This window comes from Henckelia pumila, chromosome 3 (assembly GCF_033568475.1).
Source record: "Henckelia pumila isolate YLH828 chromosome 3, ASM3356847v2, whole genome shotgun sequence".
Lineage (NCBI taxonomy): Eukaryota > Viridiplantae > Streptophyta > Magnoliopsida > Lamiales > Gesneriaceae > Henckelia > Henckelia pumila.
Genome location: NC_133122.1, coordinates 66343282 through 66371021, shown reverse-complemented (window position 1 = coordinate 66371021; position 27740 = coordinate 66343282). Strand labels below are relative to the sequence as shown.

Below are 27740 nucleotides of genomic sequence, written 5' to 3'. Positions count from 1 at the left end.
ATCTTTTGCTGTAAATTTATTGGCAAGATTCAGTTCATATCCAACAAAGAGGCACTGGAACGGAATTAAACATATATTTCGTTATCTACGAGGAACGACAGATTTGGGACTTTTTTACTCAAAAGACACCAATCAAAGTATCATTGGTTATGCAGATGCTGGATATTTATCTGATCCACATAAGGCACGTTCCCAAACCGGATATGTATTTACTCATGGAGGCACCGCAATTTCTTGGTGTTCACAGAAACAAACACTCGTAACAACTTCATCAAATCACGCTGAGATTATTGCGCTACATGAAGCAAGCCGTGAATGTGTTTGGCTAAAATCAATGACACAACATATCCAAACTTCTTGTGGATTATCAGTAGACAAGAAGCCTGTGACGTTGTATGAAGACAATGCTGCATGTATTGCTCAAATGAAAGAAGGATACATCAAAAGTGACAGAACAAAACATATACCCCCAAAGTTCTTTGCCTACACTCAAGAGCTTGAGAAGAATAAAGATATTGATATCTGTTATATTCAATCAAGTGAGAACTCATCAGATCTCTTCACAAAGGCACTTTCCACGACGATATTCAGAAAGCATATATACAACATTGGGATGCGCAATCTGCGGAATATGTGAAGAATCACTCATGTTAACATGAGGGAGAGTTTACGTGGCTGCACTCTTTTTTCCTTACTATGGTTTTTATCCCACTGGGTTTTTCCTAGTAAGGTTTTTAACGAGGCAGTATAAAACACGTAATGAAGACAATCATCATATCACGATCATCATCACAAGGGGAAGTGTTGAAAAATATTATTATTATTAATATTATGTTGAATATTGAATGTTGAATGTTGAATATTGAGTTGTAAAATGTGGAAAATTAGTGTGTGATGATGTAGATGATGATGTATTTATTTTTAAACTAATCTCAAATGTGGATCTATAAATAGGTCTTCATTTGTGATGAAAAATACAATTGAGTTGAGAGAAAAATATTATAAAGTGTAGAGTTTGATATATTTTAAGTTTTTGGAGTATTTACTTTTTACCGTAAATTTTTACTTTTTCACAACAAATAATGTATTATTTATTTATCTGCTATTTTTGTTTTTTTTATGTAATTGTCAAATGTAAGTGTTGATCACTTATTATATCTTTGTTATTTTTGAAAATTTAATTTAGTCATATTTTTATGCAACATTGACGTAGTGCTTACATGATGCTGATGTGTGTATCAGCATATTCAAAATGATTAAAATTGTCAAAAATTGAAAGATACAATACTAATAATATTGAAACTTGACAACATAAATGATCAAAATTACAAAGAAACGAACTCATATATCCAAAATTATAGTTTTTCCTTATTTTATTTATTTATTTATTTATTAAAAAAGACTTAAATGGTGGTAGAGTAATTAATAATTATCCAAGACAAGTATTGCACTGAGATGACATAAGGCGCGAGTCATGAGATGATTCATCGAGGCAATATCTATTCTGGACCCAAAAATTGTCTCTTTATTAATTTCTTAAATAAACATAATTATTATTTATCAAAAGGGGATCAAAAGGATGAAGCTGTGAAGTAATTAGAAATATATAAGCATTATTCGGAGCACTGACCTAGACTCGGAGCTAATTGATGACCTTCTGCGGGCAACTTGGATTAGTTAATGAAAATATAATTAATAATCGCAATTATTACATAATAAATTACTTGTGCATGACTGGCATGGTTGATTTTTAAGTATTAAAATTTTTACAAATCTTGCACAATAATGAAGTAAGCAAATCAATCATGGAATCATCATTAATGCTTCTTTTGACGTAGTTTACGTCCAATATAATATGTTATATGTATATCTATCTAATCTCCTAGAGAAACTTTTGCTTAATATTTATTAAAATTTTAGTTTTAGTTTATTTTAATTTATTATTATTATTCCCTCACAGAAAGGATTAATTACATGTCCTTCGGCCCACGAATAAACCTCGGAATGGATGGAATTTCTACATACACACCGTCATGTTAAAGTTGTTGATGGCACATCTTTTGATATTTTGACTTGATTTTTCATATGTTTTAGTGTAAATTAGTCAAAAGAGTATATGTTAATTCCAACAGCTGGATTATTGATAAATGTAGTATTCAATTATCTCTTCTCATCACTCGTAATCGATATTAATATAGATGACTGTTACCGAATACCGATCATTATGTTGATATGATACAAGAAACTGTTAGCAATGTTCATCGTTATGTTAGTATTTCTTGGTGACACATCGTTATCTTTTTGTGTCACGTCAACACTTTGAAGAAAAATAACTAAATTCGAATTACAATTTAGTGGATTAAAATATTACAACACACTCAAGTCAAAATTAGAAACATGTAATTTATATATATGGCAAAAAATATATAAATTTTTTGAAAGAAAAATAATATTCATCTATATAGTTGAGGCCTTGAACGCGAGATATAGAGGATGACTGGATCATGACAAGTATTAGTTCGTATCGAGAGATGGCACTAATAAGTATTTGACAGAAAAAAGACATCATTACAAATATCGATAGAAAAGTTTGCGGTAAGTATTTGATTCCGTAGTTATTCATCTCGATTTGATTTATGATCAATACTATATATACATGCACAAATCCTTTCTTTAGAGTAATTATTTTGATAATTTAATTATATTTCATTCGATAAAAGTTGTTACAACAAACATATTTTAGTAAATTTGAACAATAACTAATTAATCATTTGTTAATCATAATCAATATCTAAAAGATTTTCTGTTTGAAAAAAAGCATAGAGATCATAAAAAAAATTAATTACATGAAAATTTTATGCATGCGAATGATCGATTGCGCCATTTATTAGTATATATAATTTAATAGTCTACCATAAATAAATGGATTTGAAAGTCGGAGGAACATTTTGGAGATGGAGAATCTGATTGCGTGATCTGGGAATACACGAAATATATATATATATTCTAAATAATATCCAACAGAAATATAAAATCTGAAATAAAGATTCGACTAATGTAAACGCATGATTCCCGTAAAAGTGGAGGATTGTTGATATACCTTTCACGTGAATGGCATTGAACTATGCGTGCTAAGCGAGGAAGTTGAAAACAAGAATAAAAATAACACAAAAATTTGTAGGAGATTGTCTCATTGACCCAATTTATTAAAAATATTAATTTTTTTGAATCAAAATTGTTAGATTTCACTGCAATATATGATATGAGGTCGTTCGACCGTCTCACAAAAATCATAAAAAAAATCATTACACATATATATGGAAAAATCATTAAATATTATACACACAAAAACACAAGAGAAAGGGTCAAATTAAAATAAGTTGTCTAGAAATTATAATAATTTAATGTAATCATATCGAGAGCCAATCAATTCACCTATAAATTCCTCCACGTACATTTAGCTGTTCATTTAGTTTACATTCAGTGATAATTATAGAAAAGAACCATTTTCATTCTCCTCTCCCAATAATAATATACCTAGCCATCAACAATGCCAGTCCAAGTATCTTCCGATGTAACATTTTCAGGGCTCCACCACATCCCTGCAAAAGACCATGCCACTTTTCCCTCTAACAAAAGGTATATATATATAAATCTATGCATTCAATTTCATGTCATTTTTTATCGTGTTTTGTAATCCATTTTGTGTGTAATTAATGTCGGTATCCATTAGATTGGAGGGAAAGGTTGCGATTGTCACCGGCGGTGCCAGAGGCATCGGAGAAGCAACGGTGAAGCTATTCGCAATCCACGGCGCTAAAGTCGTTATCGCCGACGTGGACGACAGTGTCGGCCATTCTCTGGCCAATTCACTGTCTTCTCAGGTCAGCTACTTCCACTGCGACGTTGCGTCGGAGGCCGACATCGAAAACGTTATAGACTCGACGGTGTCCGCTTACGGGAAGCTGGATATACTCTTCAACAATGCGGGTATACTGGGCAACCAGGCCAAGCACAAGAGCATCCTGGATTTCGACGGGGAAGAGTTTGACCGGATCATGAGAGTCAACGTCCGGGGCGCCGCCCTGGGGATGAAGCACGCCGCGCGGGCGATGATCAGGCGCGGCGGGGGCGGGTGCATCATCTCCACGGCCAGCGTGGCAGGAGTGCTTGGCGGGCTTGGGCCGCATGCATACACGGCGTCCAAGCACGCGATCGTGGGGCTGACGAAGAATGCGGCTTGCGAGCTGGGGCGGTACGGGATCCGCGTCAACTGCATCTCCCCGTTCGGGGTGGCGACGAGGATGCTGGTGAACGCGTGGCGTGGCGGAGCCGGCGAGGACGGCGGCGCGTGCGCGGTGGTGGAGGAGGAGGAAAGGGAGAGGATGGAGGAGTTCGTGAGAGGGCTGGCGAATCTGAAAGGCGAAACCCTGAGGGCGAAGGATATCGCGGAGGCGGCGGTTTACCTGGCTAGCGATGAATCCAAGTACATCAGTGGCCATAATCTTGTTGTGGATGGAGGGATCACCACTTCTAGGAATTGTGTTGGATTGTAACAATGCAATTATTATTAATTAATTTTTTACTCTTTCTTCTTCTTTAATTTGTTTTTTTTTTCCTTCTCCATATTATTCTTGATGATACAAAGTCAAATAGTTGATTTGATTCGATTTTTGTAACGTGGGGAAGATCGCATAGCCAATTGTACTTGATCGATATATGAAGTCAAATAATTACTGGTTTGGTTCCATTTTTGTAGTTTGGTGAAGATTGCATAGTTGATGTGCTGGGAATTGTTTTATCAATTTAGTTGACCATATTTTAAAAATATTATTTTTCTTTAAAATAATATTGTTTTGTATACTTGCATGTTAAACAATAAGCAACTATTTCTTTCTGTTGCTTACACAACTTCCTTCTTTTATATATACTAGTTATGGAGCACTTACGTTGCGTGTGTAATATAATATTGTATGATATTAAATTTTTGTGGGTGTAATTTTATAAGCACAAACTTTTTTTTTGTTAATATAAAGCACATAAAACTAATTGAAAAGGGAAACAAAAAGAATTAAAATTCAGGAAAGTAATAGAGAAGAAATGTGTTTTTAGTTTGTAAGAAGAAATTGCAGTTGTTCCGAAAATGCATATGGATGGGCAGTTAAATTTAAATTTTCAATTGAAGAAAAAATGAGATTAGATCAGGGGAGAAACTGCTGCAACGTGAAAATTTGGCTGCAATCAAGGGGCAAAACTGGAAGAAAATTTTGGTATCCTCATACCATACAAAAAACAGTTTTTATAAGGGTATCAAGTATTATAAGATAGATATATATATGAGTAATTTTCAGGTTTCTAACTATTTCTGTCCACCTCGTCCCTGATCACTAAAATCCGGTATTATTTTTTTAATTTTTCGTATCACTAAAATACGGTATCAGGTTTTAGTTGTCGGTAACGAGTTGAGCAGCATTGGTTGGACAACTAAAAATTTATATATATATATATATATATAGTCAAATCATCACTCATTAATTTAATACAACACCAATTTGATTTCAAAGTCAGAACAATATATACATGTCGCACTTTCTTCAAAATCTATTAATTAATTCATACGCCGTTACTTCCTAAAGGCGGGTCATTCGATCCTATGAAAGAGATATTATCATTATTTCATAAAGACCGGGTCATTCGATATCGATCCTACAAAGTAGTATTACATCTTATGCATTTTAAAGGTCGTGATGAATATGGCGGATTTTTATGTAGGCCCAACATAAAAGTTCGATGTGACCTAATTAATCATGGTAATAAAAAATACAGAGAGAGTACACTCGTTCTTTGTAGGGTCAAAAGAACCATTGTTCAAGACCATGAATATTGAATAATGACATTGCCCCATTTGAAGTGCGGTAATGGTAGCATAACTATTTACAAACTAAATTACTTTACATTGTTTGTTCAATATGTTCGTGGATAATAATATTATTAATTTCATCGGCTCAAAGGGTTTCATGAGTTACGACTTGTCTTTCGTAATCAAATTTCTTCACAATAAGTAGTCGATTATCACTTAATTCACACTTTTTTTTTTAATGGAAATACCGTGTTATCAAGTCAATAGGCTTACGAGTTGTGACCCATAGAGGGCAATTTCATTGTAAAGTACACAAATTCACTTTGTAAATATATATTCGATGGGATATATATATATATATATATTTGGTGCAATAATTACATAGCCAAAATTCTTGACCAGATATGGTATAATTCTCTAGGTTATACAATTTTTTAGATGGCGGTGGAGTACGTGATCTAACTAGTATTTCAATATAAACCAGTCGTCTTTTTTTTTTTCTTTTTTTTTTTCCGTGTTCAGATTGAAATTTTATTTCTTTCAAACTTCTGTTAAGATTATGAATGGTAAAACTGAAATCTTAGATTAAATATTAATTAATGGGCACTACCCATCAATATTACGGGTTAAAAAATTAATTAACCTCTCAATAACTAGGTCCAAAAAGGACGGTCGAGAACTTGACAGTGGCCCAAACTGAATAAACAAGCCCACTATACAATGTAGCAGTAATGTAATATTAATGTCAAATGTATTAAGATAATGAATTGCGAATTTTTAAAATATATATATAAAAAACTCAGATTGCAACACTTAAACCAAATGACGATATGAAAAATTTTATAGTTTATATACAAACCCAAAAAATCTCTAAATATAATTCGAAAAAAAATGTCTAAATATTTTGTAATGCTTAGATTTCGATATTTATAACAAGGCAAAAACAACACGGTGTTACGAATAAATTATAAAACTTATGAGATATATTTTATCCAACATCACACAAGCTCTAAGATTGAATCTGGATTGATGGATTTGTATTAGAGATTTTTTAAATCCACAATAACATTGGTTTGTTTGGCAAAATTCAATTGATTGATCACAATGGATTTCGAATCCAAATTAGTTATTTTTGAGCTATTAATATTTATTAATTATTATAGTGGATTTCAAATTAATCACAATATAAAGTCATTATACATCCAAATCTTCATATCTAAACGTAACCTAAACGTTACTCCCTTCAAATTCAATTTTATTTGTTAGACATTTTCACAATGATTAGCGAATTTGAGGACTAGCATTGACTCCGGGATTAGACCTTCATATTCCAATCATGCTTAAATATTAATTAGAAACCTGGAAAAAGAGTAGCATTATTTTTTTTATGAAAAGATTACCATTATTGATGAAAGCCACTTTCTTGATCATGATATTAACGAGCTAGCATTTGATGATTAGTACTCAAGCATGAGGCAATTATTCAATAATTTTCACAACTGTTTTTTGTCTTTTTAAAAATAAACGTAAAATAAAAATAAAACCATATATTATTGAATATATATATATATATATAAATATTACCGTATTATAGGATCAGCATGACGCCTTTGTTTATCAGCAAAAGTGGAATACAGCGCACAAAGAGTTTTCGCACCACGCATCTAAATTAAAAAGCTCAAAATAGTGAAATTTTTCTATTTCAAAAAATAAAACAAAATAAAAAATAGCGAACTTAATATTTAATGCATAATATTAACATAAAATCATAGTAAAAAAGATATATAGTTTCGTTTGGTTGGATTATTAATAATCCATGTATAAATTTATCATGTCTAATCCTACATTCTTCTCATCATATTATTTATCCATTTTTTAAATATAATTTTACATCAATCAAATCATAAATTATTTATCTTACATCAATCAAATCATTGAATTTAAATTACTATCTTACCCCTTATAAATAATATTATTTATATTTTATTTATTGTTAAAAAGATAAATGATAATTTATCATTATTATATAAAATTTAATCAATCAAATCAACTCAACTATAATCTATCAATCAAATCAATATATTTACTATCATTTCTTATTAATTTTTATTACAATACATTACTTATCTATATATTATTTATCATATCATCCATAACAAATATAGATAGGGTTTTTAGCCCTGAGTATTTAAAAAAAATTGTCTCATGCATATATCATATATATATATGGAGTATAACTTTATGATGTGCATTTGTAATCTATATATTATTTATCCTATCATCCGTACAAAACATAGATAGGGTTTTTAGCCCTGAGTATTTAAAAGAAAATTGTCTCATGCATACATCATATATATATAGAGAAAATTGCAAATTTAGTCCTGTATGTTTGTCACTTTGCGATTTTGGTCCTCTATGTTTTCACATTTCAGTTTTAGTCCTGTATGTTTTGATTTTTGGCAATTTCGGTCCTTTTTATTCGAAAATGCTTACGTGATACTGTACACGTCAGCTCTACATCAGCACTGATTTGGTGCCACGTCAGCGCCACGTCAAAAAAAGGACTAAAATTGCCAAAAAAATAAAGATAACGGACTAAAACTGAAATCTGAAAATATAAAGGACTGAAATCGCAAAGTGACAAACATACAAGACCAAAAAAACAATTTTTCCAATATATATGGAGTATAACTTTATGATGTGCATTTGTAAAAGAAACAATAATATGAAAATTAAAATTTAAAAAAAATTCATGTAAAATACTCGGAACCATCTAATCTAATCAACCAAAAAGATGTTTTAATAAAATAACTTGACTTCTTTTGTGAGTTTATTTTTTTTTTCACCAGGACATATATATATATATAGAGGATTAGTGCAAGCGAAGCCAAGTTATAATAAAATCTAATTTTGATCAATCAGGTGACTAGTTTAAGCCAATTAATTTTGATTTCTTTTGCCCTAAATAAGAATGAAAATTGTGTTTATAACTGGCAAGCACATTATTGACCTACACAAAATCTTATAATGCGAGATCGTCTTACGATCAATTTTTTGAGATGGACATTCGACCAAACTCAATCTATGAAAAATATTATTTTTCACGTTAAAAGTATTACTTTTTTTGTATGTATGAGATCGACCAATCTCATGAATCAGTGGAATAATCTCATTGAGACTTGCCCGTATAGAGAGTTTTTTTAAAAAATAATCTCAAAACACATTTTGAGTAAATTTTATTCACGCTTCAAGATTAAAAGAGGCTTTCAACCAAAATGATAATCATCTATGCCTTTAAAACCGCACAGGGTTTCAAGCACATTTTTTTTTTCTCAATATATTTTTACCATTTTATGTTATCTAGCATTGAAATCTTAAATTTGGGACCTGTCTCGAATTCAAAACCCAAACAAATATTGTAATCCTGTAAAATAACGTGAATATTTTTAACCTAAAGTAAAATAATAAATTCTCAAATTGCCAAAGATTTAAAAAAAAAAAATGACGATATGAAACTCAACTTGGGTAATATTTCAAGCTAATACAAAAGTTTACAAACCATGCACGCTAGCTAGATAAACTATGTGTGACATGATCCTCTAAATAAAATATTTGTAGAAAATTGAATATGTGATCATTAATTAAGTGTTTACCCATTTAACAAACTCAAACACCTTGACACAAAATATGAATATTAATGCTACATTACTAATGTCACATTAACAAGATATCGATGCCCCATCAACAAGTAAAACTCACGAAAAATGCACGACCCAAATCCTTGAAATAAGGTTATATTTTTTACTTACATCCCATCAATTAAGAATCAATCACCCCACTAACATTTGTCTCTCTTTAATTATTCAATCTTTTCTGTGACTAGCGCCCATGTTTGCCATTATTCTGAGATGTAATATATATATATATATATATATATATATATATATATATATATATATATATATATGCTTTTCTTGTATTCTACTTTATTCCATTATACCCGGTGGCAACACCTCATGAGTCACTAATTGCATTTGAATTTTTCATAAAACAATCACGTGATGTCAACTATACCTTAAAGTTCGACATATCTAGGTATGTAATTTAAATCGTTAATTATATTTATATATTTTTTCTGTTTTTTCATTTGATTGAATAAATTTGTATTTAAATTGTGTAAGAAGATATATAGAAAATATTCATTAGTCAATATCTAACGAGAGATCAAACTCTATGAAAAAAATGCATAGATCATGTAATTCAATGGACTTGACTATCAAAAAGAGAAAAAAAAAAAAAGAAAAAAAGAAAAAGGCGTACTAGGAGTCTAGGATCATGATTATTGACTCCAATTAATTAATTATATAATTAACTATATATGTCAATGCTGTTTGTAAGTGGGAATTTATTCACCTTTATATGGTGATAGTGAGTGATTGTATTAGGCACAAATATTTCATTTGATGGGCCTTTTTCACTTTGCGTGAACTGAAAAAAGTGGGAAAAAAAAAAACCTAATTATTCACGAGCATGAAAAGGTATTTGTATTTTGTAATGTTAATTTGTGGAGAAACCCACCTCTGAATTTTTATATTCCAACTTGTTCTCCTCTCTCTGTACATATATATATATTATAAACTACTCTTTTTATAAAAAAATAGAAATTGAATTCAAAAACATAATAAATTACATTTCAAAAAGCCGTTAACTGATACGATGTTTTTATTAATTTTTTTTTCGCTTAATTGCAATTATGAATCCGAAACCTGCTAAAAATCATATGCCAAAGTACAGAGAAAAATGTGAAAATCCATGGCCCTCCATATTTAATACATTAAATAATTTGACTCAATAGTCATATAATTTTTATATATTGATTTTAGTCCACCTATGTATTCTAATTTCTAAATATGAGCGAATTGATAGATGAAAAAGATCAAAAAGTATACGAGTGGTTATCCGAGATCCTGCAGAAATTTCAACTCCTAGGGAAATCTTTCTTCATAGCTTTTAACTATTTTGACATCAAAAGTAGCACAAGTTCTTTCACATTTTTTGTTTTCCATATATAAAACACTCATCTAGTAACTGTTCTATTATGAATCGCTCTAGTGCCTAGACGTAACGAATAAATCGGAAAGGAAAGTTGAATTTCTTTTGAAGTGAATTCTCCGAAGCAAAAATAAATAAATAAAAATAGAGAATAGAGGTGTTAACCATTATTTTATTCTTAATTCCCTTTCTATTTTCTAATTTTGCTCAATCATGAGGCTCTAAGTATGGCATATATCCTTGGAATATGTAGGACTGTGATACCGAACCAAAATACCAACTTTTTGAGATAACGTACCGAATTTTTACGATATATATACATTTTTTTGGTATATCGAATTTTTTTCGTAATCTATACGATATTAGTATGGATTTTTTTTCATACCAAAGTTTCAAAATTTCGATATCGATATCGACATGAATTTTTTTCATATCAATATTTTTGATACGGTATACCGAAAACCCACCCCTAGGTATATGTCATTATTTTTGGGGTGTTACATATGTATATATATTGTTAATTATAGCATATATGTACACACAAATATTAGACATATAAAAAAAATTGTAACTCATGGTTGGCAATATTCTGAAAACACAAGGATTTTTATAAACCTCTCAATTTCTCACATGAAAATCTAGGGATTTAGCTACAATGTGGTGATGTACCCCACTGTTAATGATAATAATCATCCCTGATCCAAAAAGGGACGCGAGTCAAGATCTCCAATTCCCCACATATTTCAAGAGGCCCCGCCCATATGAAAAAGAGACATGAGAAGCATCTATGACTACAAAATAACCAATTAATTAATTATTATTATTATATATATATATATATATAGATATTTCGAGATTTAGAGGTTAGGTTTCGAACTCGAAATTTCATCTCGAACTTGATATTATTATGTCACATGAGATATTCGTCATTGAAATATCTATCAACTTGATTGAATTATTAAATGTTGCATGTGAATATGCATTTAGGGAAACAACAAGTATTTTAAGAAGATCATTTTTCTGTAGCAATATAATTAGCTAGGCTTCAGACAGCAAACTTAATTTCAAATTTTGTTTTTGGGTATTATAACATGCAAGATCTTGTTTTGTCCATTCATAATAGACCCAAAAATATATAAGGACGTATGCCAACCCTCCAAGGGTACTATTCTCTTTGCCACAACAACCTGTAATGTCTCTCTCAGATCAAGACTTGCCACCCAATTAACCTCAATTTTTGATTCATCATGAATCACCAGCACCAACCATGATCCATCGTCAACCCCTCGAGATTCCGAAACAACGCATCGCGTCCAACTCGGTCGCCAAAATAGGGATCATTTCTCAATTCTGATTACGACCTTGTGATCACACAAGATCACACGATCTAATGTTGCTACAAACTTTGAATATATCATTCGATGGACGTTTAAAAAGTATTAATTTCTAGACCAATTTTTTTTTAAAAAAACATGGCTTCTTTTGCACTTTTAGTTATTTTTCGTTCGAGCGTTAACATAACTAAATATTAATGCTAATATGAATGCTTAGCATCGCTGAAATGTCAAATTAATGCCCGGATATCATATTATAGGCTATAATTTATGAGAGTATAGCTTCACTATTTTTTCCGAAAATTAAATAGGGAAGTTGATCTTTATCACGTTCGACCCGTTAGTTGAAATGTTATGCGTTGGAAAATTGATTGTGGCGTAACATCATTTGTATAGTGACTGGGAGTGGTCCTATATGTTTTGTAATGGAAAAGTTTGTATGGTTAGGAAAAATTCATCAATGCCCCACTTCGACTAATTTTCAATTTTACTCAATATCTAATTTCAATCCCTCGAGTGTCCACTCTCGAGGTTTCCGATGTCTTTTCAACAACTAGTAGTTCTTGTGATTCTTGCACAAAATTACGAATCAATTTTGACTTAATTAGCTTTCACTTTATACGTCTACTTTATAGATGATTCAAAATTATACTTTATAATATTATGTAAATTAACTTGATTGCAGAAATTATATACGAATAAATTTGACTTGTTGACCGTTGTATATAGAATATTATCGTGTACCAATCTTGTCACTATAAATAATGGTAAAGAGGATGGTGGGCTACTCATAGTTTCAAGCCATAACATCAACACCAGCTCCAAAAACAAAGAAAAAAGAAATCCAAAAACAAGTCCGAAATCCCTTTAAAGTGTGTAGCTAGATTAAGCGTGAAAAAACGTTTTCCATGTTTATACCTCGATCGATCGAGAAGGTGAGTTGAGCACGATGGAGAAGCAGGGCACGTGCATTACTTGCTCATTTAGATTCATTCAATGGAGTTAGTTCTTCATGTGCCCTTTTTCCCCACCATGACCACTCAATCTTGCGACTCCACGAAGCCGAAAATAACCCGTCTTTCGCATTGCCGGAACCAGAAATGTTGGGGCGGATACCATCTCTCAAGTACGTACCATCACCTTCCAGGTAAATTAAGTAAACCGAATGATTCTATGAGATTACGTCGATACTTCCACGTATTTGTGTTTCCGTATCCATAACAGGATGGATCCGATCTTTTCAACTATGAAAATGATTGCCAAAAATATCGAAGATAAATATGAATCTAGTGGTGTGTGGTGTGTGATATTCTCATATTTTGCAGCTGAAACTAAAGGTAATATTATATCCAGGTTGATTTAGTACAGTACACTTCAACTTTAATATGGCCACACAGTGTTGTTATTTTTAAATGTCTTAAAATTAATTGACAAAATACACTGTTCAATACGCATGATCATTAATTCTTGTTATATATCTTCCCTGCATATATTATATATATCTGCACTTTAATTTGTTTGACTCATCTGGCTAATTTATATTTAATGCAGGGAGCTACTAATTCTTGTGATTAATATCAATATTGCATGTAAATTCTGCTCAATTATTACACTACAGTCTAGAATTTTGTTGTTTTTTTTAAATGTTATTAAATTATTATACTAAATAGATGGATAGGACAATGGGGCCTTCATTTCCATTAATACCGAATTCATTGCCATTAAATATCTAAGAAAATATACATTGTCGGTGATAAAATAATTAAGCTTCTCTCTGTAATATAATTCTGCATTATATTATATATTTCGATGCTTATGCAAACCTGTAAGTGTTAGCTATTATTTTGGCCATTAGTGGATGGTGGACATTTGAAATGCATCAAAATATATATTTGGAGGAGCTTCGAAAAATGGGTGCGGCGTGCACTGAAAATATTTGGTGGCTATAATTAGTGCTTTGCAGTCTCACCCCCACCGGATGTTGAAGGGCATTGAAATAAAGATAAGAAAGTGAACTGAACAAATAATTTGTACATCATCAATACCCATTCCTTGGAAAAGAAAACAACCGGGTCGACTCGTTTACACTCGTGCTACTCATAAGTAATGATAAAATAACAATCACACAGAAGTGTCACTTGAAACAATGTATTTGATCTGCTCCAAAAAGTGTCGAAAGTTGAAGTCGATTCACTTGTGCACATGCCACTGACCAAGTATCCTGCTGATGCATATATGACAATTGGCCCGCAGCCAAAACTGGTTATGTATCAAGCCTGCTGGCACCATTTCTTGGGTTAAACCTTTTGCGCGTTGAGTCCCTGCAGGGATCTTCCGATCCAAAAACAAGTTTGTAGCCGTACGCTTTTAAATGTTTTTCATCATGGACCCATGAGAAAGACAGCTACTTCTGCTGGTTTGAATTTGGAATTTTAGTGTTTTTAACTTTAAAAAAGCTACATGGCCTCTAGATATTATGAACCAGAAAAACAATGGTCCTTTTTTAAGCAGAAAATGGGGAAAGTAGACGTTCAAAGAACCAAACATGTAAATTGTTATCCCCTTAATTAAGTCGTGTGAGTTCAAAAGTATGAATTATGATAAGAAACTTTATTTCAATTTCTGTCAAATCTTGTCTGGTGGCAACTCATTATAAACTCAACCATCCAGTAGTTGGAGAATCCAACGTAAATTTAATTGCCGAATCAAGTCATTAAGCAAAGTCGGAGATGGGTTCCCGAAAACGGCTATTTTGAGCAAGGTTTATTCTGCAGGAATCAAGATAATGTGTTTTACTAAAATCAAGGTGGCATGTCAAGCATCCAACCGAAGCCTGGAAAATGTGTGAAAAATTTTCGAATAGAAGGAAAAAAGACAGATGATTGGCAATTTGCCACACTGCACATCAATTATTCTGCTACAGCATTCCTAAAGTCCAAACTGCCGCTGAGTTTCAACCGAGAAAGCCGAAAGTGAATCAACAATAAAACAGACAAGTATATTATCGCATCAACGTCGAGCACAAGCACATCTTCAATGTATGTATAACATTGTAAGATGGAATCAACAAAAATATACATGTTATATAGCATTTGACATGGTTTCCAATACATCATTCTTTTAGTTACACTTATCCACTTGCAACTTGCATTTCAGCTCCAAATAAGTTGAAATGCATTGGGGGAGCTTTCAAATTCAAAGATACCACAAATTTCCCAGCCAAAATACATATCATTAATGCCTTGGTTTCTAGGAGCGATATCCCTTGAAACCAACTTCATTAAGAAGTTCCGTGGCATTGAAAAACAATCCCATTTTGTATAACCGACAGATAATTCTATCCAAAGATGTTAGCTGAAGAACATAGTTATCATCGAACATTTCGTTTAACAAACTATGAGCTTCATTAATATCACCATAGCTAATCAACCCGTGAATCATAATCTCGTACGATTCTGAATCAAGATTGATCCCTTTCTTTCTCATGCCTTTCATCACCTCCCTCACTCTATCCAGCTCCCCGGCTTCGCATAATGCCTTCAAGACTGTAATATACGTACTCAACTTAGGTGCACATCCCAACTCCTCCATCGAACCCAACATTTTAATTCCATCCTCTATCTTATTTTGCGTGCACAAACAATTGATGTACAGATTGTAAGTATGGATATCAGGGATCAACCCTACAAGAAGCAATTCATCAAACACTTTATCCGCCCTCGAGAAGTCCCATTCAAAGATTAAACCAGAGAGTATCAAGTTGTAACACATAATATCAGGACGAAGCCTGCTCTTTTTCATCTGTTTAAACACTCCCAAAGCATCAACAATCTTCCCCCTTTTCACCAAAACCCTGATCAAAATAGAAAAATCAACCATTCTTGGTTCAAACCCTAACGTTTTCAAATCCTCCAAAAAACCCATGACTTCATCAATATTGTTATCCATGTGGTTGCACATTGTTGCGAGCATCAAAGAACAAATCTTTTGATCTGCACTGAATCCATCCTCCACCATATATTTCAACAGCTCAAGAGCTTGACTAACCCTCCCTATTTTGCAAAGGGCTCTTATCAGAATCCCATAACTGGAATCCTCAATTCTAATATTCATGTCCCGAGTTTTTAACAAGATTTGAGGGACAATCTCAAGCCCCCTTTTCCCCCTACAAATAACCGAAAGCAAAGCATTCAAAGCTTCCACAGAAGGTTCACATCTAAACTTTGGTATCCTAAAGAAAAGCTCTACAGCCTCATTCAACATGTTATTCTCACCATAAAAATCGATCAAATCAATAAATACGCATTCGGGTGTTTCAAAGCTCTCTGCTTTCTCAATGTGGTCAAGAATTTGTGGGATCTGGTGACCGAACAACCGGTGCCTTTGAGTCAAGAACTTGAATAGAAATCGGTAAGCTTTGGGAGAAGGGTCGATTTGGTAAGTGGAGAAGGACTGCAAGAGGGAAGAAAGAAGACGGGTTTCGCCCTTTTTGATTGATTTTTTGAAAGACTGCACGGCTAATTGATGAGAAAAACTTTGGAGCCACTGTTGTTTGTATGATTTCAGGGGCCATTTTCTTCTCTTCCTCAAATAGTAGTTGCTAGAAGAAGAAGAAGAGAACGATGATGCTGAAATGTAGAACATAGACTTTGTGATTGGGAATTTTGGTGGACATTTACGAGCTATTTCTGGTGCTATCCGCTGCATTCCTCCACATTTGTTCTGCCCACAAAACAGACGATCTGTTTTTACTTTTTACTGGTACTTTAAATAAATTAATTAATGTTTTTAGTGTTTTTTGTTTAATTTTTTTTTATATTATTAAATATCTATCTAAAAATTTGTATTTTTCGCTCTTTTTGGCACTTCTACTTGAAGTGAAGCATGCTTCGCGCTTAATCTGCACACCCTATACAACCGTGATTGTATCCATAACGCATGGCTGGTATGACATGATAATAAAATATGTGTAATTAGATATATTATAATAATCTAAAACATTAGGATATGATCATGAAACAATCATTCTAATTTAAAATTCTAGAAATGGTTATAAACCACCATAAACTTTAAAATAATCGATTGTCAAAAATCTTACAAAATCATGCTTTTACATTTTTTTTTATTTTAACATGATTTTTATATAGTTTTTATATAAAAAGTTTTTGACTAATTCTTGTGCCGAAATCCCCTCCCATGCCTGCTTTTGAGGTGAGAGACGCCGCGTGAAGCTGATGAGAGGCGTCGCCGTGAAGAAGATGAGGCCGCCGGAAGAAGAAACGAAAGAAGAGAGCAAGCTGATAAAATTTCAAATGAACTGACAAAATAAATGATTCAAATCCGTTAAGTTTTAGAGCATAAATCAACGGGCCAAATCCAACAGATAAATATCAAATTTATGGGCTACCTAAAAAGATAGAGTAGATTTGAGCTACGAATTTGAAATCCAAATTAGCTCAAATCCACTCATCCAATCAGGGACTAAGAGACATAGAAGACCCTGAAAAATATAAATATATTCTCTACTTTTAGAAAAATCAAACACGTTTACTCATTCATAATAGATTTAATGTTTGATTTTCTAAAAATATGGAGTTTTAACTGCGATTAATGGGGTACTGATGTGATTTTCCCAGAAAATACAGCGTATAATTATAATCGATGTTTTATTATTTTATAAAATATCTGATGCCAAAATCTGAATTGGGATCAATTTTTTGAGATAAAGATTCAATTAAAACAAATAAATTAGATGCACTAATTGTTCCAAGAACATGTGTTTCAGTGGACCAAAAATTATTATTGTACTTGGCTAACTACGTACACCTAACGGACCACTTTCTAAACCATTTGGAAGCCCAATTTGTAGCCCCGGACCAATAGTTTTCCATTTTACAATTTTTTTCTTGAAGATCTGGATTTTTATTTTTATTTTTGGTTTTAATTTAGGTCGTGTGTGTGACATATGAAATCCGAATTTTATCTATGGTTTATTTGAAAATATCATGAATTATTTACTTGTGAACTCAAATAATAATGAAAAAAATTTTTCCTTCTCGTATCACAAAGTTAATCACCCTTAATTCTTAAAATGAGCTTCGAATAAACCAAATCCATTTTCCTTTCCAAGAAACGAATAGATTCCTCAAAAAACTACCACCACTATGAATGGTCGATTCTTAACTTCACGATTCACATAATAGATTAGGGAAAAAAAAACTATCGAGATTAATATTTTTTCTCTAATTAAAGGATGGAAGTATATAATTAAATTAATATCATTTTAACACAATAGTATTCTCTTTTAAAGTAATAGCTAGTAATAAAATAATGATAATAGTATCGGCTTTTATAGAGCATGAATGGTCAATCTAATTAAATTCAAGCCACAAATAATTAATGACCATAATTATGAGTATACTTTTTCATCCCCACTTTCTTTTATTTGCCTTTTGGAGGTTTGGAGCCATCTCAAAATATGGATATTGACTCATCCAAGAATATTAGTAGTGCACATGTTAATCACACCAAGGCTATATCATTCTAGAATGTATAGTAACCCTTAATTGGAGAAAAAGAAACACAAATCATTTAATATATAAAACATTGGAATTTATATATGCATATATAAAAGAAACCGGAACGTGATGGTTGTATTGTTTTCGTATGGTTTAAACATTTAAATTATATTATTGTCAACAATCAAAATTTTTGATAAAACGATGAATTTATTTTGGTAAAGATGCTCATTCTATATATTTATTTTTTTTCAGTTTTGATACATTTTTTAAACTTTTACATTACGAGAGAAAATTTATCACCGATCAACCATGTTGCAGTAAATATTAAATAAACTAGTTATGATATCAATGGAGAAAAAAATTACTTCGGCGTATTGATCATACGAGATTGGTTAATAATTTCGCTTACCGAATAACAAGCCATGCATATACTATTTAAGTAATCGTTTATAATATTTTAGTCTTATTTTTTTTAATACAATATACAGTTTTTTTGAGTATTATATGTAATTTGTTTTTCTAATTTAGTGCATATGCACATTTCTAGGTTTTATTTCGACATATAATTTAAAAGCGTTTTAGTTTTTATAAGTAGAAAAATTTAAAGTATGTATTTAAACAAGATTTTTGTTAATTTTTTTAAAAAATATTGTTTAAAAAGCGTTATTAAGTATATTTTTTAAAGAACAATTGAAAATTGTTTTTAGATTTTTTTTATAAAGGAAAGCAAGGATGAAAATCAAAACGTACAACATTATTTTTGAAATGTTAAAATGTTTTTATAGAATAATTGTTCAAACACATATTTATTCTTAAACACAAATTTTTAAAAAATTATAAATATTTTTTAAAAACACTTTTATAAAACCGTTTTATAAGTAATTGTCCAAATGAAATTTATTAATTTTATTTTTAAAAAAGTATGTCCACTATAGTTTGAGGGGCCAATTTTTTAGCTCCAATTGAGATGTTGAAAATCTCAGGTACTAGTGGATGGATCAAACAAATTTTTATTTAATTTGGATTTATTTTATTTACACATAAAAATTTAGATTAAAAAGCTATCTAGCATATTTATTGCATAATATTTTATTTAATTAGATTTTGATTCCTTTCACCCTCATAGTCATAGGTCTATCAAAGTAGTCCAATGTTGAATTCAAATTTCACATGCAAAATCTATGGTCAAAGGATGATACATACACCATTTAAGGTGCCAAAATTAGGGCCTCAACCACCTCTTTCTTTCCCCCACTTAATCTCCAATCTTGGTTATTAATTATTTGATGCATTTGTATTTATGGTTATAATTTTACATGCTTGTAATTTTGAAAATGGGACATTTAGGGAATAAAAATATTGACGTGCTTCACAGAAATAAAATATTTAATATGAAAATCTCTCTATCAATTGAATAGTGTAGATACCCACGAAATTAAGGGTACGATATTATTATTTGTAATAAAATACTTAATTCTAGGTTTCCTTCGAATTTAAACCAAATGAATTCCTGTCTAATCAGTATATCGAAATCATTGACACATGGAAGATCAATAATGACAGTTTCCATGCGAATATATGAAGTTTATGAATCATCTTGATTGAAACCTTTTTCTTTGACTTTGTTGGAAAAATATTATATTACAATTCAATTTTAAACTCGATATTTTGTTATAAATTTAAGATTTTAATTTCAGATGATCCATAAATAACGAGCAATTTTGTTGGATGATTCTAGCTAGATCAACTCAAAAAATAGCTCTGGTTAACACACATGTCGACATATATCTATTTAATAATAAATCTTGTATTCAAATTGCATTAATTTACTATACAATAATGTAATGAGGTGACAGCATGAAACGGATAAATTTTTTGCCTTATCCAAATTTAGTACTACTTTCCGCTTTTGCCGTTCCATTATATATACTAGCAAATCAAGCACGTAATACTTTGCCTGCACAAAATTTTAACGTAATTATCTTTTTTTTTTAAAAGAAAAATCTTTAAGATGTTTTTTAAGAAAATATTTAGGCACTGTTTGGTTCATGAATTGAATGATGAGAGAGTAATAATATTAAAATTTTAAATCAATATACTTGGATTAGACAATGATGAATGACATTATTAATCCTTGGAAGAACTTGAGCCAAACATTGGACAAAACAATGATAAATAATCAATCAATGTGTTATCCTTCACACCAAACAATGCCTTAAGATATTGATTATAATTAACAAATCGTTTTAGTTTTTAAATTTTGGAAATAATTTTGTGGTAACAATTTTTATTGGATGAAATAAATAAGGATATTTTTGTCCATTAATTAAATTATCAAGTTAGTTACGATGCTTTATTATACAGTATATATAGATATAGTATATATTATATAATACAATGGCCAACATAAACTTTAATATAAACTATAGTTTTATTATAATAAATTTGTTTATGTTAAATTAATATTTTCTCGTAAAATTTATAAATGGGCAAATAATTGACAAAATAATGAAATTTTAAAAAATCTCACACGAATTTGGGTAAAGAAGGAAAGAAAGAATGGACCACTGAGCATGAACAATCAAGAAAAAAAGAAACATATTTCTGAAGAACTCATAAATATTGTGGTCCTGTATAAAATACTTGCCGAAAAGAAATAATAATTATAATATTAATATATCAATAAAGCAAAAACTTTTAATGTTTTTTTAATACATACAAGAACAGCATAATAATAAAGAAGGAAAAAGAACGAAACTTTCATATGTGTTTTCTTGGAACAAGTGTTGCAAAAAAAAATTGCTTTCAAGAAATAACGAACCGCAATAGTCAAACCCACAAAAATTCTTGGTTTTCTGATTATTCTTCACGGGGGCCGTTCGGGTGTAGGAGAAGAGATGATATCATCCATGGCTTCAATTGCGTCATCTTCTTCAGCCACTGTTAGGGTTGAGAAGGCAACGAGCGAGTTCTTGATCGGACCCGATTGGACGATGAATATTGATATCTGTGATACCATCAATTCGAATCAGATGTATGTGTATATGCTGCATGTGTGTATATATATGTTCTATTGTTTTGTTTACCTCTGCTTGTTTTCATGCAAAGTTGACTTCTTTTGTATGATTTCTGTTGGATTGTTTCCATCTTATGTTGAAATCGGTGGAATTTTTTCGGGTTTCGTTTGGGATTTTTTTTTGAATAGATAGATTGGTTTTTTGTTGCTTCTTTTGATTAGTGATTTTGTTTGTTCTGTTGTCTTATATGCGTGCGGTAAACGGATAAGGGTTGCTGTTTTTCTCTATTTTTTGCCTTTCTTTTTTATGTTGATCTTGGAATCTCAAATTGGGGATGTCAATCAAGCTTCATGATAGTTTGAAGGAGAAGATTATCAAAATTCAAACTTTTCTGTGTTGTCATAATGAAATAGGAAAAGGGGGTGGTTGGTTGATGTGTATTTTAGTTTGGATGCTTGTAATATTTAGTCTGTTTTTCCTTCTCGCTGTTTTTTCTTGATTGAAATTCACAATGACTAGTAATAGTTTTCAAGGCTGATGATGTGTTTCACTTGGTTAGGCTGGCAAAAGATGTCGTGAAAGCTGTGAAGAAACGGTTGCAGCACAAGAATCCTAAAGTTCAATTACTCGCATTAACGGTATATATGCGCCAAACTATTGTCCGTTTCGAAAAATCTTGTAGATCACCAAACTTAATTTGTAACAGAGTAGGATATATGCTGAAGTATGCATGTAGATTTTTGAATTAGTCTGTCTATAAGGGCTCCAGCTAACTTTATGTTTTTAATTCACATTTTAATTGATAACTGCATGTTCTTGTAGCTTCTGGAGACGATGGTCAAGAACTGTGGTGATTACGTGCATATGCAAATTGCAGAAAGAAATATACTGCAGGAGATGGTCAAGATTGTTAAGAAAAAGGCACGCTTTCTTTTCATTAAGTTTGGGGACATTGACATTTGATGTACCACTTTTTTCTTATTTCCCCTTTAAGTTCGTAATTATTTTCTTACCTGATTAAGCGGTGAATGTAAGCCGACAGTGATGTTGCTATCGAATGATGTCCTATCCGATTCTAATGTGGGTTTTTCGTTCTTTTTTTTTAATTATATTCACCGTCTATTGAAGTAGAACTGTGGAACATTTAAAGTTAACACAAGTAAAAGCTACTTACCAATTAGTATATGCTGCCGGTGATCGGTCATCACTAGTTTCTAATACCTCATGAAACTTATCGAGTCTCAAGACTGGTGATTTTGTGATCTAGAACCGCATAAAAAAGTATAGTTTGTGTTTATTCTTGGATGAGTCTCTATGCTAATTTCAATGTACTTGGTTGCAGTTTTTAGTCGTGTTACCAATTCACCGTTCATCTTTTATCTTCATCTGCTTAGAACTATTTTTTTGTTTTCCTACTACTGTATTTTCCTTCCCTTTGAGTCACTTCACACAAATTTTACGGTCCTACATTAAATTCCCTGTTCGGTTTCGTAATATAGCCTACCCTGCCTTAATACGTTGTTTCTTGGGTGATTTCTCCAGACAGATATGCATGTGAGAGATAAAATCTTGACCCTAATAGGCTCTTGGTACGAAGCATTTGGTGGATCTGGAGGAAGATATCCTCAATATTACATGGCTTACGAGGACTTGAGGGTAAATCTTCTTCTTTGTATTTCCTTGTGCGTCTCTATATTGATGGCACCTGTACATGCTAGCAGCCTTGTTTTGTTTGTCACGTTAAGTCACTGAATGAAGCTAGTCATTTATTTTTCTTTGCTGTTAATTGTCTTTTGAGGCAATAATTACTTTTACTGGGCTCGTTTGATAGATTTTTAAATTACTGCTTGTTGTTATGCATGGCAGCGCATTGGTGTAGAATTTCCTCGTCAATCACCAGATGCAGCTCCAATTTTTACTCCTCCAGCTACACATCCAACATCAAGACTTCCTCAACCAGGTTATGGGATGCCAAGTAGTTCTTCAACACGACTAGATGAAGCAATGGCAGCTGAAGAAAATTTGAGGTTTTGACCCAACACTGTTTGTAGTATACTTGGTTTTTTGACCCCAAATATTATTACTTTTATCTCAACATCTTCAGCTTATTTATAATTTATCCACACTCCATTTTTATTCCTGTAGCTCATCTAGCTTAGATTCCATGCGAGAAGTTTTGGCCCTCTTGATTGACATGCTGCAAGCTATTGATCCAAGTGATCGCACGGTATATAAAATATCAATTTTAGCCCTTAATGGTAAGAATTGTCGCAAACTAAAAAAATAATCTTCCTTTTTCCTTGTAGTCTGTTAAAGATGAAGTGATAGTCGACCTTGTCGAGCAATGTCGTACCAATCAAAAGAAGTTAATGAAGATGTTATCAACAACTGGGTCTGTCATTCGGATACTTATTTTCTTGTTATTCATCTTTCTTGTTTTCTGCTGTCATCTTTGGGTTTTTACCCTCTAATTTTACACTGAAGATGTTTTTGCCCTGTAATATGCGTTTTTCACCATGACAGGGATGAGGAACTTCTTGGTCGGGGTCTTGAATTGAACGATAGCCTGCAGAGTACGCTCACAAGGCATGATGCAGTAGCCTCTGGTTCCCCGTTACCTGTTCAAGTAACGAATGTGCAGCCTGGGGCAGCAGGAAAACATAACTCCAGTCTCCAGCCTGCTGAAGTTAAGGTAGCCATGGATACATCAAATACTGACCCTTCTGTACCAGCTGTTCCTGTTCATAGGGAGCTGACTGAGGAAGAGGAGGAAGAGGAAGATGAGTTTGCGTTGCTAGCTCGAAGGTATAACATTATAATTCCCCTCGCACATTTTCTGAAGTGGAAAAATTTAGCAGCGCATCTGTTTATCACCATCATTTTGAAACTGGATATAAATATACAAGCATTTTCTTTGGTAATCATGAATTGGCTGGTAGATAATAGGGGTATAAGGTGAGTTGAGCACTTTAGCTCAATTGGAACTAGTTTTAGTTTTTTCCCCCCCTTAAATCACGGGTTCGAGAAAAGTTGTTCGGTGGATGCTATCGCAGTTTCTGAACTCACGGTTTATTTAACAAGTTTCTTTGCATTCAAATATGCGCTCTAGGAATTTTCCGCTTTGGCTTGTAAATCTTGTAATTGATGATTTTTCTCCATCTTAATAAATTACAAGTTTGCTGTCAAAAAAAAAAAAATATGCGCTCTAGAAAATTCATTTATAAATATGATTTATCTTTATTCATTAATTGGTATTGAGTTATGCTTGGCATGCATGCAGACATTCAAAAACTCCCGTTGCTGCTTCAAATAGCACGCCTGAGGTGAAAGTCGAAGGTTTGACCCTCGTAAAGACGGTGCAAGATGCGGCATCTCCAGAATCCCCCTTGAGCTCTTCTATGAGTAATGCTCTAGTTCCTACCACCACAACTGCTCCAATACAAACCACAGATCAAGATATTATAGACCTTCTGAGCATCACGTTATCAACTGAGCAACCTTCTCAGACTCCGACTTCTCCAGTGCATAGCACATCTCAAGGGCATATGCCGTCAGCCAGTCCAGGTGTTGAATTTTCTTCCGAGGCTTATCCTGGTCACCCTGGTGTGGCCTTCAACAATTATGTAGCTCCCTGGGCTCAGGCCCGACCCCAACATGGCATTCATCCTCAACCGGAGCAGCAGCCCCTTCAGCAACCACAATCTTCTCTTACTACACCTCAATATCCCCAGTACGCTTCGACTGTCTACCCTCCTCCACCATGGGCCTCTACTCCTGGCTACTTCAGCAATCCAAATCCTGGGCCTCGACTGCCTAACATGTATGAAACTCCAAGACCCACGTCATCATCTACTCCTAGGCCTTTACGACAAGAGTCAAGTAACGGAAATATAATTGCCAACTCCAGCCCAAGGTCTGTGGCTCCCAATGCAGGACAGAAACCATTTATTCCATCATACAGGTTGTTTGAAGATCTTAATGTATTTGGCAGTACGGATGGAGGATTTACGGCAACAAGTCATTCATCACCAAGCTTATCGGGGTCAAACAACCATAGCATGGTTGGTGGAAGGAAGTGATATGGGGATTCTACATTTTGGTGTAAATGTTTTTTAGTGTGAAGTATGAGTGGTGTAGATATTAGATTTGATTTGATCTAGAGTCATCGCACTATAGTTGGAGCCAGCAATGAAAGACAGGAGCTGCTTGATGATATAGATTTGCACTTAGGATGGTTGATAGGTGCTATCATTTGGCTATCTTCTGGTTTCACTTCTTAAAATTTAAGGATAGGTTTTGCAGTTGTTTGATGTCTTGGAAACTATAATTTGGACGAATAACATCATTTATTCTCTCTCCAGTTTTCTTATATTGTTTGTTGGTGTAAACCTCTCCCTTGAGCTAGCTTATAGGGTTGAGACAGTGTTGTAAATGGCGGGAGGCGGTGGCGGGGCGGTCCGTGACCGCCTACCGCGGCGGTTGAATTTTTTTAGCATTTTTTATATGTAATCACATATATTAGTCATCTTTATTATATTAACACCTCATAATCTCAAACAATATCATTAGACTTTGGCTTAAATTATGTAAAAGTATGTTAAATATACAAAACCTAACCTAAAGACTTGCTGGTGGCGGCGGGCGGGCAACGGGCCTAGTGATTGATGGTGAGAAGACTTGATGGTGAGAAGACTTGAAGCAAAAGTGAAAAATAAAAGAAAGTGAGTAGTGATTTCAAGTTACTAAGGTGTTAAAATCGGTAGACTTTGATTAGATTTTTAAATTTAGTTGACTTTGACTTTTGACTGAAATTTAAAATTTGTTGACTGCTTTGGCCGTCTCACCCATTCGAGCGCCCGCCACTGCCGCCTCGCCCGCCTCACCCGCCGGACAGCTTGGGGCCGTCTGAAGAGGCCGCTTAATGCCAAGGAGGGGCGGTCGAGGGCCGCCTACCGCATAGGCGGCCGCCTCGACCGCCATTTAGAACACTGGGTTGAGATAGGTCCAAGTCAATTTCTTAACATGGTATCAGAGATCAGACCCACCGTTATGTGTTGGACCGCCCATAATTGAGTCATCTGTCCCATAGTTGGGTCACTCGTTAATGACTCTACGCTCCAGTCATTTCATTCCTATGGGTGTGTTGGTGTGTTAGTTTGTCCCATACATTGGTTGAGAGTCGTTTCATTCTTGGGCGTGAGAGATGTGTGTTGTGTGTTAGTTTGTCCATATCGGTCGGGTAAATAGCCTGAGACTTTAATATATAAACTAACATCGGTTGGATAAATAGTTTGGGAGTTTAATATATAGACAAAAGCAAACCTCCCACTTGAGTTAGTTTTTGGGATTGAGTTTGTTCCAAATTCATTTCTCAACATTGTTTTTTTTTCCTCGTCTTTCTTTTTGTTCACATATTGTTATTGTGGTTTTTTTGAAAGAGAAAATAGGCTGTTTTCCATTAATCTAAGAAAGGGAAAAATACAAGAACTTTATAGAACTGTACGTCTAACTAAAAACCTGAAACTAAGGAATACAATAAGATAATGATTATCCTAATCTAAAGAATTAAAATACAAATGCATAAAGATAAAATCCTATCTAATCTTAAATAGTTGATAATCATCTAATATTTAATATTCAACACTCCCCCTCAAGTTGGGTCATATAGGTTCAACATGCCCAACTTGAGGGGGAGTGTTGAATATTAAATATGTCATATAGGTTCAACATGCCCAACTTGGAACACAATTCCTCAAAAATAGGTCCGTGAAGGGCCTTTGTCAAAATGTCTACAACTTGTAATTGAGTAGGAATGTAACTCAGCTCAACAATTCCCATTTCAACCTTCTCACTGATAAAGTGTCGATCCACTTCAATATGTTTGGTCCGATCATGATGAACTGGATTCTTGGATATGCTGATCGCTGCTTGGTTATCACACATAAGTTCAACTGGA

The 27740-nt window shown here is 32.9% G+C and overlaps 3 protein-coding genes across 3 annotated transcripts; 2 read left to right on the top strand and 1 right to left on the bottom strand.

Annotated features, from left to right (window-relative positions):
* The first annotated feature begins 3341 nt into the window (after positions 1-3341).
* Positions 3342-4590, top strand: LOC140892563 (short-chain dehydrogenase reductase 2a). Its single transcript, XM_073301491.1, has 2 exons — positions 3342-3639; positions 3734-4590. The coding sequence occupies exons 1-2, from the start codon at positions 3551-3553 to the stop codon at positions 4554-4556; spliced, it is 912 nt and encodes a 303-aa protein (XP_073157592.1). The 5' UTR covers positions 3342-3550; the 3' UTR covers positions 4557-4590.
* Positions 4591-15199: 10609 nt separating this feature from the next.
* LOC140892369 (pentatricopeptide repeat-containing protein At2g38420, mitochondrial) lies at positions 15200-16963 on the bottom strand. Its single transcript, XM_073301227.1, has one exon. The coding sequence runs from the start codon at positions 16951-16953 to the stop codon at positions 15496-15498; it is 1458 nt and encodes a 485-aa protein (XP_073157328.1). The 5' UTR covers positions 16954-16963; the 3' UTR covers positions 15200-15495.
* A 4542-nt stretch (positions 16964-21505) lies between these two features.
* Positions 21506-26140, top strand: LOC140887811 (TOM1-like protein 6). The gene is made up of 9 exons (XM_073295303.1): positions 21506-21801; positions 22344-22422; positions 22607-22705; positions 23327-23440; positions 23651-23811; positions 23930-24011; positions 24091-24176; positions 24308-24589; positions 25065-26140. The coding sequence occupies exons 1-9, from the start codon at positions 21665-21667 to the stop codon at positions 25861-25863; spliced, it is 1839 nt and encodes a 612-aa protein (XP_073151404.1). The 5' UTR covers positions 21506-21664; the 3' UTR covers positions 25864-26140.
* Positions 26141-27740: the final 1600 nt, after the last annotated feature.

Bases quoted from the DNA above. Each gene is read 5' to 3' on its own strand.
- LOC140892563 (XM_073301491.1), top strand. From the start codon at position 3,551: ATGCCAGTCCAAGTATCTTCCGATGTAACATTTTCAGGGCTCCACCAC. The intron at 3,640-3,733 runs GTATATATATAT...GGTATCCATTAG, and splicing joins ACTTTTCCCTCTAACAAAAG to ATTGGAGGGAAAGGTTGCGA.
- LOC140892369 (XM_073301227.1), bottom strand. From the start codon at position 16,953: ATGCAGCGGATAGCACCAGAAATAGCTCGTAAATGTCCACCAAAATTC.
- LOC140887811 (XM_073295303.1), top strand. From the start codon at position 21,665: ATGATATCATCCATGGCTTCAATTGCGTCATCTTCTTCAGCCACTGTT. The intron at 22,706-23,326 runs GCACGCTTTCTT...TGATTTCTCCAG, and splicing joins TCAAGATTGTTAAGAAAAAG to ACAGATATGCATGTGAGAGA. The intron at 24,590-25,064 runs GTATAACATTAT...GCATGCATGCAG, and splicing joins TTTGCGTTGCTAGCTCGAAG to ACATTCAAAAACTCCCGTTG.